This window comes from Phallusia mammillata, chromosome 2, assembly GCF_965637545.1.
Source record: "Phallusia mammillata chromosome 2, kaPhaMamm4.hap1.1, whole genome shotgun sequence".
Lineage (NCBI taxonomy): Eukaryota > Metazoa > Chordata > Ascidiacea > Phlebobranchia > Ascidiidae > Phallusia > Phallusia mammillata.
The window spans coordinates 8,027,053-8,040,040 of NC_137253.1; the positions used below are offsets into that span (position 1 = coordinate 8,027,053).

Consider the following 12,988-nt stretch of genomic DNA (forward strand, 5'->3'; position numbering starts at 1 on the left):
ATAAAATGTGTCTACAGGCCAGATATGCTTAATCCGGCACTGCTGTTCTAGAGCAATGTTTTAAGAGCATATACTTTTTGAAGGTTTTTTATTCTTTGATGCACTTTCCAATTTCGCGTCAAGCACATTTCCACGCAGTTTGCCCAATTACTACGAGTTTAATTACGACGGAAGAAACAATTACAGCATATATGATGGGGGCAATGATATGTATGACACAGGAAATAAGGTACAGTGTTTGGCCTATATATTTTGTACTAATAGGTTACTGGATTGTAAGTTGAAACGTAGGTCAACAATGAACGATAGGAATTATTAATTTTAGTTAATTTCGCCTAAATTATAAACATAATTTCTTTTTTGCTAATTTAGCTTAAAGTCTGGAGAAACAACGAACCGAAAGTGCAAGTCATTTACAATTCGACTTACTAGTAAGTGCCACGGTAGTAGAACTTTTTTATAACAACATAAAATTATAACAACATAAAATTGTATGAGGTTGGTTTTGATAAAAACCGGCTTGGTTCGAACCAAATGGCTCACTGGTAACTGTTTACAATCTAAACGGTAAATAGCATCCAAGTTAGTGACTAGGCCTACATGCGCGTCACTGGCAGCTGACGGGGCTTATGTGACACGAGTCGGTAGAGCTACTAACGTAAGAACTCACAGTAGCCAGGTTTGGAAATTTCCGATAGGTGACGCAACGGAGCATAGGCGTTTACAATGCTGACACGGCAATTATTGTCACCGTAAGCGCCTGTGATCCGTTGCGCCACCTACCAAAAAATTCCAAACCTGGCTGCTGTGAGTTTCTTTGTTAGTAGCTCTACCACACGATTTACTGAAATGGCTTAGCTTGCATCATACTTGTCACTGGCATGTGACTTGCATGACAGATGCCAGTGACAAAAGCTAACACGTTATTCGTGCCACATGAACCATTATGACTTCAAGATTTTTTATTGTTTATGACTCGAATTTAGGAGGTAGAAAATGTAATTTCATCCGTTTTGTTTAGCCATCCACAAGGCCATTTTACCATGGTCTGCAAAGCGTTGCACCCATTCGTCTTATCCATGCTGGTGTTGAATCCTGATGGAAGATCCTGGCAGTATAACATCGAGGTAACAAGTCAATAATACAACGCATACTTGTATACGTATTCCTTAAAGCAGTGTTTCTTACAGTTTCGGCCAGGTCCAAATTGGTAGCAAGAAAAATTATTGATTGATCGCCCGTTTTCGTTTAAAGTTTTTTCTATAAAAATCGAGACCAATGAAGTCCTACGTTTTGTGGAAGAGGCTTTTGGCCGAATCTGGTTTGACAATTTTCATCAAACTTTTTGAATCGGCCAAGTTAACATAATAAATGGAACTAATTAGTGGTGTACATATTGTAAGGGCACAAGAATCCACAAGACTAAAGTTTATAAACATTAATTAAAGCAGTAAATCAAAACTTGGATTTCATTTATCCTTTTTCAAAAAAATACCAAACTACAGTTTGACGCCAAACCACCCTATCACAGAATTCGTCAAATCAAAAAAACTGACAAAAGAATAAATATTTTGGCCTATGGATGCTACAAAATAAAAATATGTTAATCTAATTATTCCCAGAAAAACGTCAAAATAGTCATTTGGGGAATAATAATACCTAGTTTAAAAATCAAAGCAATAGATTTTATAGACGGTTGTTTTTTTTCCTTTTAGAAAACATACATCTTAGATAGAAAACGTCAACGATTTTATTACAAAAATCTGAAATACCCGTTGTAGTTCTGGAATGTGTTAAAAGTCAACGTTAATCCTTCTGGGGATTTTTTACAAAAACTACATTGACAGGAAACTGGTAATCTGGGAGCAGACGGCAGCGGAAGCTACAGGTGGAATACTGGATCTTTATTTGTTCGATCATTCAACATAAAATACGTGTTGTATCAAGTATACGGAGCAAACGATCCTTCTATCATACAGATATTCTTCACAGTGTCAAGTCCAGTAAGTAGATAAATAAAAAAATATTGCTGCTTTTGTGCTTAGAATAGTGCAACCTTCTCTACACTGAGTTGATAGTTGTTTTATTCATGTTTTGTTCTGGTTCTTACCATACAAAATGGTCAAGTACTCGTTGTCAAATATTTACAAATATTTACATACATTTTCCCAATGTTCATCAAATGTTTACAAGTGTAGAGTGAATACCAAATAAATTCAATTGATGCCTGCTACGATTCACTTGTTTAATCTCCAGCTTATTTGATTGCTCGAAAATTCTTAAGCAAAATTAAACGTTTAAACATTTTCTAAATCTTAAATTCCAAAATATTCGTTAGCAACATTTGATTGTTTAGAAACTTGGCTCGTCCGGATACAGTACTCTTCATTATGTGGATTCGCATAGAAACACAGCTCAAACCGATAACAAAGTCTACATGTCAGGGACTGCTCACAACGTCTACTTCAACTATATCCTAACATCAACCACGTAAGAATTGTACTTAGTAACGACTTATATTCATAAACTTTCAGGGTCGACTGTACGCCAGTGCCCAAACCCAATATTTTGGGTCTATATAGGCTGTGTAGGCAGGGTTTTTTAAGGTTTGGTTTGGGTGACCGCTAAGTAGTTTTATGAGACAGCAAGTGTTTTATTTAAATACCAACAAATATCCATATTTGCTTAAACGGGAATTTTGGGAAACCGCTGGAGAAATTACAAACACCTTAAAAAAACACTGTGTGTAGGTATATTAATGAAAAGACTGGACGTACACATATTTACCAAATATGTTGGATTTATTTGCGTGTAGCTTTGCTTTGTGTTTTACAAGCAGTGTGTAATTGCGCAAACAAACAGAGCAACATTCCTTCATATGTAAACTGCCTGTTGAAAGCATCAATGTGTTTTCGCGAAGCTAATTCCCGGAAGTGACATCTAGCGAGTCGAAAACAGTGTTGCTCTAAGCCGTGTAACATGATCGGCTCTTGGAAATACCCACTGATTAATTGTTTGCAGCACACAAGCCACTGCAGAGATAAACTATAACATTCTCAGTTGTGTAACTCGTTGACCATATTGGTTGTTCAAAGTTGTTAATTTACGCGTAACCGATCTTTAGTGTGTGCTTTTATTTGTAAAAGTACTTAAGTTATGCGTTTGACAAATCTTTTAGCGTATGTGCTTATTGGGACCTTTAAAAACCTTTAAGTTTTTTCTTCTTGAATGGTTCAAAAAATCATTACCCTTTAGTCATGCATGTGGGGCAAAGTTGCTTCAATTTACAAACGTCAAAAATTGTCGTTTTGCTTCAGATCATCGTCCAACTATGTTTCAACGAACACAATTGAAGGAATTTTGCGAGAGATCTTTCAAGGATTTTGAGCATGAATGGACGCATCTGTTGGCCAAACAATCATCTCCATTTGAATTATAAGCTCGTCTCGAATCTGTAGAACTTTACAAGAAGGACTTTTTATTTATGTTTTGTGTTTAGTTTGTTCTGTAAATAAACGCATCTCATACTTTTGAGCATTTAAAGCAAAGAATTGGCCTAAATCCTTAAAGTTTCTTTAAAGATTCTAAATCAAGGATACAGTCTTCGTGAATGCTAGGAATCACGTACACATAAAAGCTAAGATGTTGCCGACTTAAATCGTCAGGTTATATTGTCCGTTTGTATGTAGTTCACCACCATCGCCATTAGAATACCCAACAGTACTGGAAACTCGCGACAGATTAACTTTGCGGTCGGTCAGCGTGTCCCACACGCACTTTTGAATAACAGTAACCGAAGCTCCTGTATCCACCAGGGCACACATCCAACGTTCGCCGTATTTAAAGTTTACAAACCGGTAAAATATTACCCGAATGCTGCACATTTCCACGACATGATGCTGAACTAACTAAGTACTCACAGACTTCTTAACACTCGGGGTAAAGTTGCAGATCGCTTTGTCGCACTACAAACAACCGAAATGAATTATTGTATTGTTTGTCTGCGCGGTCTCGCCCATGTATAATTCCAAACTAAATGCACTCGCGAACCACGTGGAAAAAAATTGATATAGGTTAGACTGCCTTGTTGGTGCAGCGTGATTGTGCCCATCAGATTTCGTACATTCGTTGGCCGGATACCGCGCGTGGTGCCTTAATTACGTCTAAAGGATGACATACATTGCTAGAGATTGGCGGCAATAAACTGAAGTCTCCGGTTGCTTTTCCAACCCTAAAACTGGAAAATGCACAAAAAGGGCACGCTGGCGAGTATGACCATATTTGCCGCGGCGATAATCTCTCGGACTTACGGTTTATCTCTGCGTCAATTGTCAAAAGCCGCGGCAAATATGACCATAGTCACCAAACTATTAAAATCTTCATCGATCATAAAGCGAGCTGGCTTCATGCACACGTTTAAAGCCACAATAATAAAACCAATTAATTTGGTCGGCAGTTTAATGCACAATCCTGTCCAGCTGCAGTATACTGGCGTGCTCACAAATTCTTTGCGCTGTTGTTTCTGCGCCTGAGGTTCCCGGCGCTGCTACAATGAAAAGCCAATGAACAGACTGCGCTAACGATTAATGTTTTCACACACACATAGGGCGGATAGGCGGTTCTGGATTTTCAAAAGTTGGTAAAAGCAATTTATAAGGCTTACTTCAAGTTAAATATATGGGCTTAAGTTGTAATTCTAATTATACGATAAATACGAGACCAATTGGTACCTAAGGTTTGCACAAAAAAAGAAAAAAAACGTTACTCAAACGCCGACCAAACAAGTCTGCAGAAGCACAGTTGCACCGCCCTCCCGTTAAGGAGTCGTCATGGGAAAAAGCAGTTAGGAAACACTAAAACAGAATAACAAAGCTGAAACAAAGTAGAGATGATTAACATCTAATGACGAAGCCAGTGACAGAAGCAATGACAAAACAGTGCAAATGAGTAACACTATTCGTAACAAGTGTTATATTTCGAGCCACAGTCTTTACAACTGCTGAAGGCAATGGATACACAGAACCGTGATCTGCGTGGAATGGAAATGGAACAAAATGCTTATGGTACGTACGATTGTTTTTGTCCAAGTCAAACTCTTGACTTGATGCGGACCTGACCTAATTGTTTTGTGTCTCTGAGACGATGCAATATTAACCTGAATCAGATCAACTTCTGATTTGCAGGAAGTTGTTTTAAGGGCACCACTTCAGAGTAAATCCAGCCGAGCTTATGTTAATAAATATGAATGAGACAATTACAAGCCCGAATTTCAACTCTGCCGCATTTGCTACAAAAAATAAGTTTCTTTTTTTGTATTTTCGCGTTCGAGTGAAAATTTGGATTATGGTATGTAAGTGTTCTACATTTCCGCACTTTTAAGAGCTTTTTTCTTTCTTTTTTTCAGAGCTTTTTTCAGAGTTGTCATTCTATTGACATTAGTTATCCCTAGCTACATAGCAAAAAGAAATGTACTTGCTTAATGTTGACGTCACTGTAGAAAAGGCAATTCGGTTTGCAAGCTTTCAAACCAACAGGTCACATTAATTTCTCAAGTCATTTGGAAATGCCGTGTTGTAATATTTCTACAATGTCTTCTGCTTTGCAGAAACGTTTCAAGGCACCTCCGCGGTGAAAAACAACGAAAAACTCGAAAAGATGATGATTGAAACGCAAAAAAGCGTCCAAAGCAATCGAAAACTGATGTGGTTGAGTCTAATTATTATACTCCTCATTTTTACTGCAGGATTTGTCGCTCTCCATTTCTCGGTACGACTATGCAAAGGTTGATGTGTTCAGCACATAAACGTTAAACTTAAACTCATTTTTGCACTTACCTTTATTAAAAAAACGACCAACATTGCTATTGAGCAGCAGGACAAGAGGGATTGCAGAAATACTCCAATGCATAGACAGTAAAATACATTTGTTTCTCTTCAGGTTTCTGCAAAAGTAGAAAAAGAAACAAGAAGTGGTAAGATTGAACCATTTCATGCATATACTGTGTTGTCATTTTACATTTCTAAATTCTGTAAAAGTGGCTGTGTTTGAATTGCGGATCCTTAAAGGTCAACTAACAAGGATAAAAATACATAGCCTAAATAATTCAAAACCCAAAGGATAAAAAACGTTGGTATTGCAAAAAGAAACTTGAACAGTGGTCAAACCACGCGAATCAGATTCACTGCAAAACTGTTTTAAATTAAAAATTAGCCTTAGTTAATTTAAAGTATTTTCAGCTTTGCAAACCACCTTGTTGAAACAAACCAACAGCTCAACTGAAGCAATTCAATCTGCTGAGAAACGTTTAACTATGTGGAAAGGTAAGATTAAGAAAATTAAAAAGATATCCGCCAAAGTTTCAAAACTAATACAAATTATCTATTTTGAACGGGTAAAAATTTTAAACGTAAGATCACTTTACTATCAAAATCGTTACAAGCCCAGCTATACAATGGTCTGAAGGTTTCTTGTGCATTTTTGTGCACATAAAAGTGCAACAGAAAAACTCAACAAGTATTCTCCATGTTCATATTTCAAACGTTGAAACATGACCGCGATGTGGTAAACTAAGTTTGATGCCACAATTAAACATGTCTCTTTCATCCAGCAATGAGTGCAAATTATTCGGGTCGTCTGAACGCAGCAAACAACAACATCGAATCTATTCAAACAACATTAACAGCTTTGAACGGTAAAACTTTGTTACGATTGTCTCATTATCTTGGTGATATTTAAGCTCAATTCTCTATGCAATCGTGTGAATGCATAAGTTTTTCTTGCGAACATTTTTCCAAAAGTGTATTTTATCTTTAACTTTTTTTGATCGGGTTTCGGGCTTGCACTTTCTGATTCGGTCATATAAACAACAGATTTTTCACTGATGTACGATATAAAATATCGGTTTTTAATCCTAGTTAAACACTTGTCGTGTATCAACATTTCGCATGTTTTTTTCATCTAGCAATGAGTGCAAATTATTCGCGTCGTCTTACCGGAACAAACAACAACATCGACCATATTCAAACAACATTAACAGCTTTGAAAGGTAAAACTTTGTTACCATTGCTTCGTTTTTATGGTGGAATTATAGGCGCTGAAATACCATATGCAATCCTTGTATATCTTCCGAAACTTTATGTAAATTTTTTTCGATACGTGTAACTGCGCATTTTTAATAACTGACTTTGTGACTTCGCAAATGGCTGCAAACAAAAAGTTTCATTCACAAAAATCAAAGCAGAGCTGAAACAATCGTGACTCCTTACAAAAAATATCAACTTTATAAACCAATTAAACTACTTATTCACGTACATTAATTTTACCCAACAATAACGACATACATAGGTTTTGTAAGGTGATTGATCCCGAAATAGCAACATGAGCCTTCGTAAGTTGATTTTTCTCAAAATAAATAATCAAAAGTTGTAGCGCATGAAAATACATTCGAAATATTTTCTAAGTGCGGAACCAGGTAAAACGTCTGGTTTCCTTTTAGTGACACTTCAAAACATACAAAGGAGCTAAATCAGATTGTTTGTAATATTTTTGTCAACTTCGTTTAGATGCATTGCAGCACAACATGTCAAACATGGAATCGAATCATTTAAACTTACAAGGTAAAACTGAGACTCAAAATCTCATCCAGTTATCCCTGTGTTCATTTTTGCACATCTACAAGGTTGCATTTTTAAGTATTTATTTAGTTTTTTCTCTCTTAATTTTACCCACTTTTGCCCAAAATTACCGACTAAAATGGCGTCTCTACGGCTTGTAAAACTGTATTTTATTTAACTTTGTAAAGAACAAAAATAGTAATATCCTTCTATACTAGTGTTTTTTAAATATTGTTTTCTATTTTTTAATATAATATAATCGTGTCTACTATCACTGCGTTTCAAATCTTTACTCCACAATTTTGCATAATTTTCCATAAACTAATGATTTAACACCAATAGATTTAAATTATTTGTGCATTGTCACTACAGATTACCTGAGTATAGTTTCAGCACAGATCACTTCAGGGATTCAAAGTAAGTTAATCTTAACTGTCGTATCCCTAAATAGCTTTATCGCCATCACATGTCTTCACAATATTTTGACGCTCAAAATCTTTTGTTTATGCTCTTTACACAAAGCTGGCATAGCCTACCATTTTTGGAAATATGCACCCGGTCATCAGCAGTTCCTTACATATTTATGCTCATGGGAGAAACATCGCCTAAATACTTGTGTTGTGACGTTGTAGATATAATAGATGCTTTGTATTTGTTTTTCAGTATTGAGACCTTTTAGTTGTGACTTTCAAAGTGGTTTGTGCAACTTCACTGATGATTTGAGCGCCGATTTTACTTGGACAAGGCATTCTGGGTCAACGCCTTCAAGAAATACAGGTCCAAGTGCAGATCATACACTGGGAACTACTGAAGGTTGGTACTCAAGTACCTTGCAAGAAAAACAGGGGGAATTAATCAACAATGCCATTTAAAAAATGCCTCTTTATATATTAGACTTTAACCGCATAAAACACACTTAAACTTGTTATAATTTAGCAACCACAATTTGTCCATAACATGGAGTGAAATAATCCAGTTTTATATTAGCCTAATACATTGTACAAAAATCAAAGTTATGAAACCTAAAAAATGAGATTACTAAAAAGGGGTAGTATATACATTTTTTACTAAATTCGTTTATATTTTAAATAGGTCACTACATGTACATCGAAACCACTGGTCGAAATTATCTTGACAAAGCAAGACTTGTTTCACCAATGTTGCCACCAACCAATGGTAAAAAGTATTTTATTTATTTTTTTATTTTTTATTAAAAAAAAGTATTTATTATTAAACTTATATGTTGCCACCAACATTTTTTGAAGTAACATATTAAAGTTATAACAAAAGCACAAATATTAGACAAATGCTTGTAGGTTCAAACGGTTAGCAAACGTTACATATTTTACAACTATAGTAAATGAGACATCTTTTCCAGCTTTCAGTGCTTGTATCAGTGTTTTCAATCTTTTTTAATCACAGAACACTTTATGCATTAAATTCATTCTGCGGAACACCAAACGAAATGTTATAATGATCCAATAAAATAAACAAACTCACTCTGAACTAATGTATTCTATACTTAAGCAGCGACAGGTCCACGCAATCACAATTACAAAACGAGTCAGATTATTACACAATAATTACAAGACTGAAACAAATCTAATGGAACGTTAAAATTGGAGATAGATTTTGGTTTTATAAAAGAAAAGCCATTTACGATCATTGTGTTAAATCAGTGATTTTCGACCGGTGTTCCATGAAACGCTAGTCCAAATTTTTGTTGCGGAACACCTGACGATCTTCCACGGAACAGTATTGTTTCGCGTACACCACTGGCTTGTAGCCTTAATTTATTAATTAGCTTGCTCAGAGAGACTGTAAACGTTTTTTGTGACTGTTGGGGTCATCTACCACAAAGCTTCCCAAACTGGCGTAACAAACTTGAAGGGTTGCAGAAAGCTATAACAATTTTACACAAACTACTCCATATTATACTACTTTATTCGAAACGCAGCTGTTTAAACCGGTGCGATTTCGCAAAACGTTATTCGTGACTGATCTGTAGATTCTACGTCAATAAATAGGTTAATGACGGTTGCTTTGCCTCTGTGGACAAGAGGCTTGTCACTGAAAACACTGAGTTCAAGTTGATCACACATAATAAATGATTGTTTTTTTTTTTTTTTTTTTAGAAGGCTACGTGTAAAGCAGTAGACTCCGAGTACCGGTTAGCTTGTTTTAAATTTTCGCTCGAAATAAGCGTTTCAATAAAACCAACAAACGTATATTTAATCTGTTTATCATATAAACTGTAAAGGGTAGCAGAAAATGTGTCCTTAAGGAGATTTCGCGAATGAAAAAGCTTGGGAAGCCGTGATCTACCGCAATTACGCTCTGTTTAACTTTTTTAGAGTAATGTTTTCTTCACGTACTTAAGCTTGCCCAGATCCACTATTAGGTCTCATTGTGTGTTACATGAAAAACTTGAAACTTACATGACAAAAATTTCTGCTTTTTACAGGTCAATGTCTTCAGTTTTACTACCATATGTATGTAAGTATTAGAACAGTGGATTTTAACCTATCAGTCAAAGGGCCTCGGTATTATTATTATTTGTTACGCGACTATGCAAAAGATAACGAAACATTAAAATAGACAAAATGTCTAATACAGAATTGCTCGGGCGAATCAGGGGTATGGCAGGTTACCCAGTAGTGTAAGGAAATTGGAAGAACTTGCAAGTTCGGACTTTTTCGCCCTAAAGTCGTTGTAAAACATAAGATATACTTGAAAAGAGTTGTTTTGCAGTTACATCGGGTTGCTATAACAGGCCGCTGGATGAAAGGGTCCGTCAAAACAATTCAAAAAGAATATATACCTAACTCTTATCGGGGCGTCATCAATCTACTATTTAAATACATAAAATAACGACACATGTTTGTTTGAATAGGGCAGCCGCATTGGGACCTTGAATGTCTATTTAAATAAAACAACTCTTCCGAACGACGTAATATGGCGCCTGAGCGGCAATCAAGGTAAGAAAAGAGATTGTAGTCTTTAACAAAGCAAACAAATGTGCAGCAAAGTTTACATTTTTGTTTGGAAAATGATCGTTTCTTTCATATCCATTAAAATTCAATGTACCCGTGGTGGTTGTGATAAAAACGTATGTTTCGTTTCGTGAAAAAAAATTATTTCTCGGTTGTGCTTATTTTAGGATCCATGTCGATGGCAACCATGCCTATATAATAGTGGTTCTTAACCTTTTCATCACGGCCGAACCCCTACGATATTCTTCAGCCTTTGGTCGAACCCCAGCTAGTTACATGCTGTTTTTTTAACCCATTTTGTTTTGTGTACCACAATTACCTTTTGACCAAACATAGTGGCAACAGTTACTGTTCGTCATTTTGTTAAATCTGACAACATAATACAAGCAAATTGTTTCAGGATTGCTTTAATTCCGGCAATTTTTAGTTTTTATCAAAATAAACTTAACTTCCAATGTTCAAATATTTAGCAAATAATTTTTTTCATACAACCCTAAAGTTTGGCTGAAAAATTGGATTCAGCGTTGCCGAACCCCAGGGGTTCGATCAAAACCCGGTTTAGAACCACTGTTATAGAACTACGCCACATTGTTTTAACATATTACATGTTCAGCTTACCTGTGTTATCAGGTGACGTTTGGTCGCTGGGAAGCGCCACTATGACTTCGACGGAGCCCTTCCAGGTTGTGTTCGAGGGAATAAGGGGCACAGATTACCAAGGTGACATAGTGATTGATGACGTATCAATCAGGCTTTGTAACTGTTGAATCAGTTGCATTTGACGGCATACAGATGTTTTTTTTAATTTGATGCCTGAGGACACATTTTGTCACAGTTTTGTTGTTTTTGCAAACATGTGGTTCCATATTTAAACACTGATAGCCGAATGACTACATAATTGAAAATGTACAGTCATTAGGCTATCAGTGTTTAGCCTATGACTACATAGGCTTTGTTTTACCAAACACAAACTATAATTTTACCTTTTTCGTGTAATAAATTTTCATAAACAATGCTCTGTCCAAAGATAATCCCGCTTTATAGTGCATATATCATTTCTTTTAATGTCTTTTAACGCAATATCAACATTGTGTGGTGAATTGCATCGAATGTATTAAAATGTTCAATGTGAACCAATGTAAATGTGTGCGTGCATTTAAGTATAACTAAACAGTATAACAAATATAGATGATTGTTTAAGCTTATTTAGAAAGAAAGAAAGAAACCAAGGAATATGTATAGTGGTTTCCAAGCTTATAGGCTGTAACAAAAGCACAGGTTTCGCAATCGTCTTCTATTCTACCACTTCTCGCATCCTTTCAAGTCGCTTCTTTTACCAACAATATTTTTTGTCGGACATTCGTTTTGTCACTTAAATTCACGACAAAAACATGAAACTTTGACGAATGTGCGGTGTTTGTGTAAATAGAAAAACATTTTATGAAAACCGAAACGCTGCGAGAAAGATCAAGCAAAGACGATGAGATCGTAATTGAAGCAGATATTCTATTCGAATAAGGTGCTAATGAAGTTAAACTCGTTTTGGTGAAGTATACACTTGGTTATAAAAAATGTGTTGAAAGTGATTCTGTTTGGCCCGAAAAAACTATTTAAGAAGCTTATCTGTGGTACAGAATTTGCGTAAATAAAAATCTGGCTGATATCTGCAAAAGTAAAAGCAAAACAAATTATTTCGCCATGGAAAGGAATATTTCTTAAAAGTGCAGTGCATGGAATACGGCTAAAATACTAATTTTCATACAATTAGCTATAGTGACGTGCAACATCATCCGAATGTTGCACGTCACTATAGCTAATTACACATCATCCGAACATTAGTGAGACAACAAGTGAGACACATTTACGTGTTATGTCTGATTCATTCATCCAAAACAAATAAAGATAAACAGTCGATAATACATGCAAACTATATGACTCATTGCACTTTTGCAAATGGTTGTGTTGCAACAATATTTGGGTACACAAAAAATGTTCTAAACCGATCATCGTTCGTTAGTTTTTACACGTTTAAACTGCAGTTTTAGGCACTGTGTTTGTGCGAGTTTCGTTCCCGTTAACGCGCTATGGTAACAATTGTGTTGGGTAGTGTGTCACATTACCCTTATTACAAGTTATATATGCGCCTTGAACAACAATCAATTCACACAAAATATTGGTTAGAATTTAGTAACTTTGTTTAAATGTGTGATTAGTTACATCAATGACAATATTGTTTTTTGCTCACTACTGTATAAACAAAGTTAAACCACTTTTTAATAACAAAATATAGTTAAATTTATTGATATTAGGCAAGTAACTTCCTCAAGCAGTTGGCTTTAAAGCAAAGATTCAACATTTCTTTATGTACTTACCTTTACATGC

The 12,988-nt window shown here is 35.6% G+C and overlaps 3 protein-coding genes across 3 annotated transcripts in view; 2 read left to right on the forward strand and 1 right to left on the reverse strand.

Annotated features, from left to right (window-relative positions):
• The window catches only part of LOC145214622 (uncharacterized), a 31,519-nt gene extending 29,025 nt beyond the window's left edge, over window positions 1-2,494 (forward strand). The window contains exons 8-12 of the mRNA XM_080083179.1: window positions 84-229; window positions 373-431; window positions 1,022-1,127; window positions 1,848-2,003; window positions 2,357-2,494. Of these exons, the coding sequence (XP_079939305.1) occupies window positions 84-229; window positions 373-431; window positions 1,022-1,127; window positions 1,848-2,003; window positions 2,357-2,494 (605 nt within the window). The remainder of the gene's footprint in view (window positions 1-83; window positions 230-372; window positions 432-1,021; window positions 1,128-1,847; window positions 2,004-2,356) is intronic.
• Window positions 1-12,988, reverse strand: part of LOC145215564 (ubiquitin-ribosomal protein eS31 fusion protein) — a 291,245-nt gene that overhangs the window by 108,853 nt on the left and 169,404 nt on the right. The gene's annotated exons all lie outside the window — the stretch shown is intronic.
• On the forward strand, window positions 4,781-9,762 carry LOC145212906 (uncharacterized). Its single transcript, XM_080081151.1, has 11 exons — window positions 4,781-5,063; window positions 5,606-5,766; window positions 5,938-5,971; window positions 6,237-6,320; window positions 6,608-6,691; window positions 6,962-7,045; window positions 7,563-7,616; window positions 7,986-8,030; window positions 8,277-8,426; window positions 8,706-8,789; window positions 9,749-9,762. The coding sequence occupies exons 1-11, from the start codon at window positions 5,009-5,011 to the stop codon at window positions 9,760-9,762; spliced, it is 849 nt and encodes a 282-aa protein (XP_079937277.1). The 5' UTR covers window positions 4,781-5,008.

Excerpts from the sequence above, each read along its gene's own strand:
- LOC145212906 (XM_080081151.1), top strand. The coding sequence starts at position 5,009 with ATGGATACACAGAACCGTGATCTGCGTGGAATGGAAATGGAACAAAAT. Across the intron at positions 6,321-6,607 it reads ACGTTTAACTATGTGGAAAG|CAATGAGTGCAAATTATTCG; the intron begins GTAAGATTAAGA and ends TCTTTCATCCAG. Across the intron at positions 7,046-7,562 it reads AACATTAACAGCTTTGAAAG|ATGCATTGCAGCACAACATG; the intron begins GTAAAACTTTGT and ends AACTTCGTTTAG.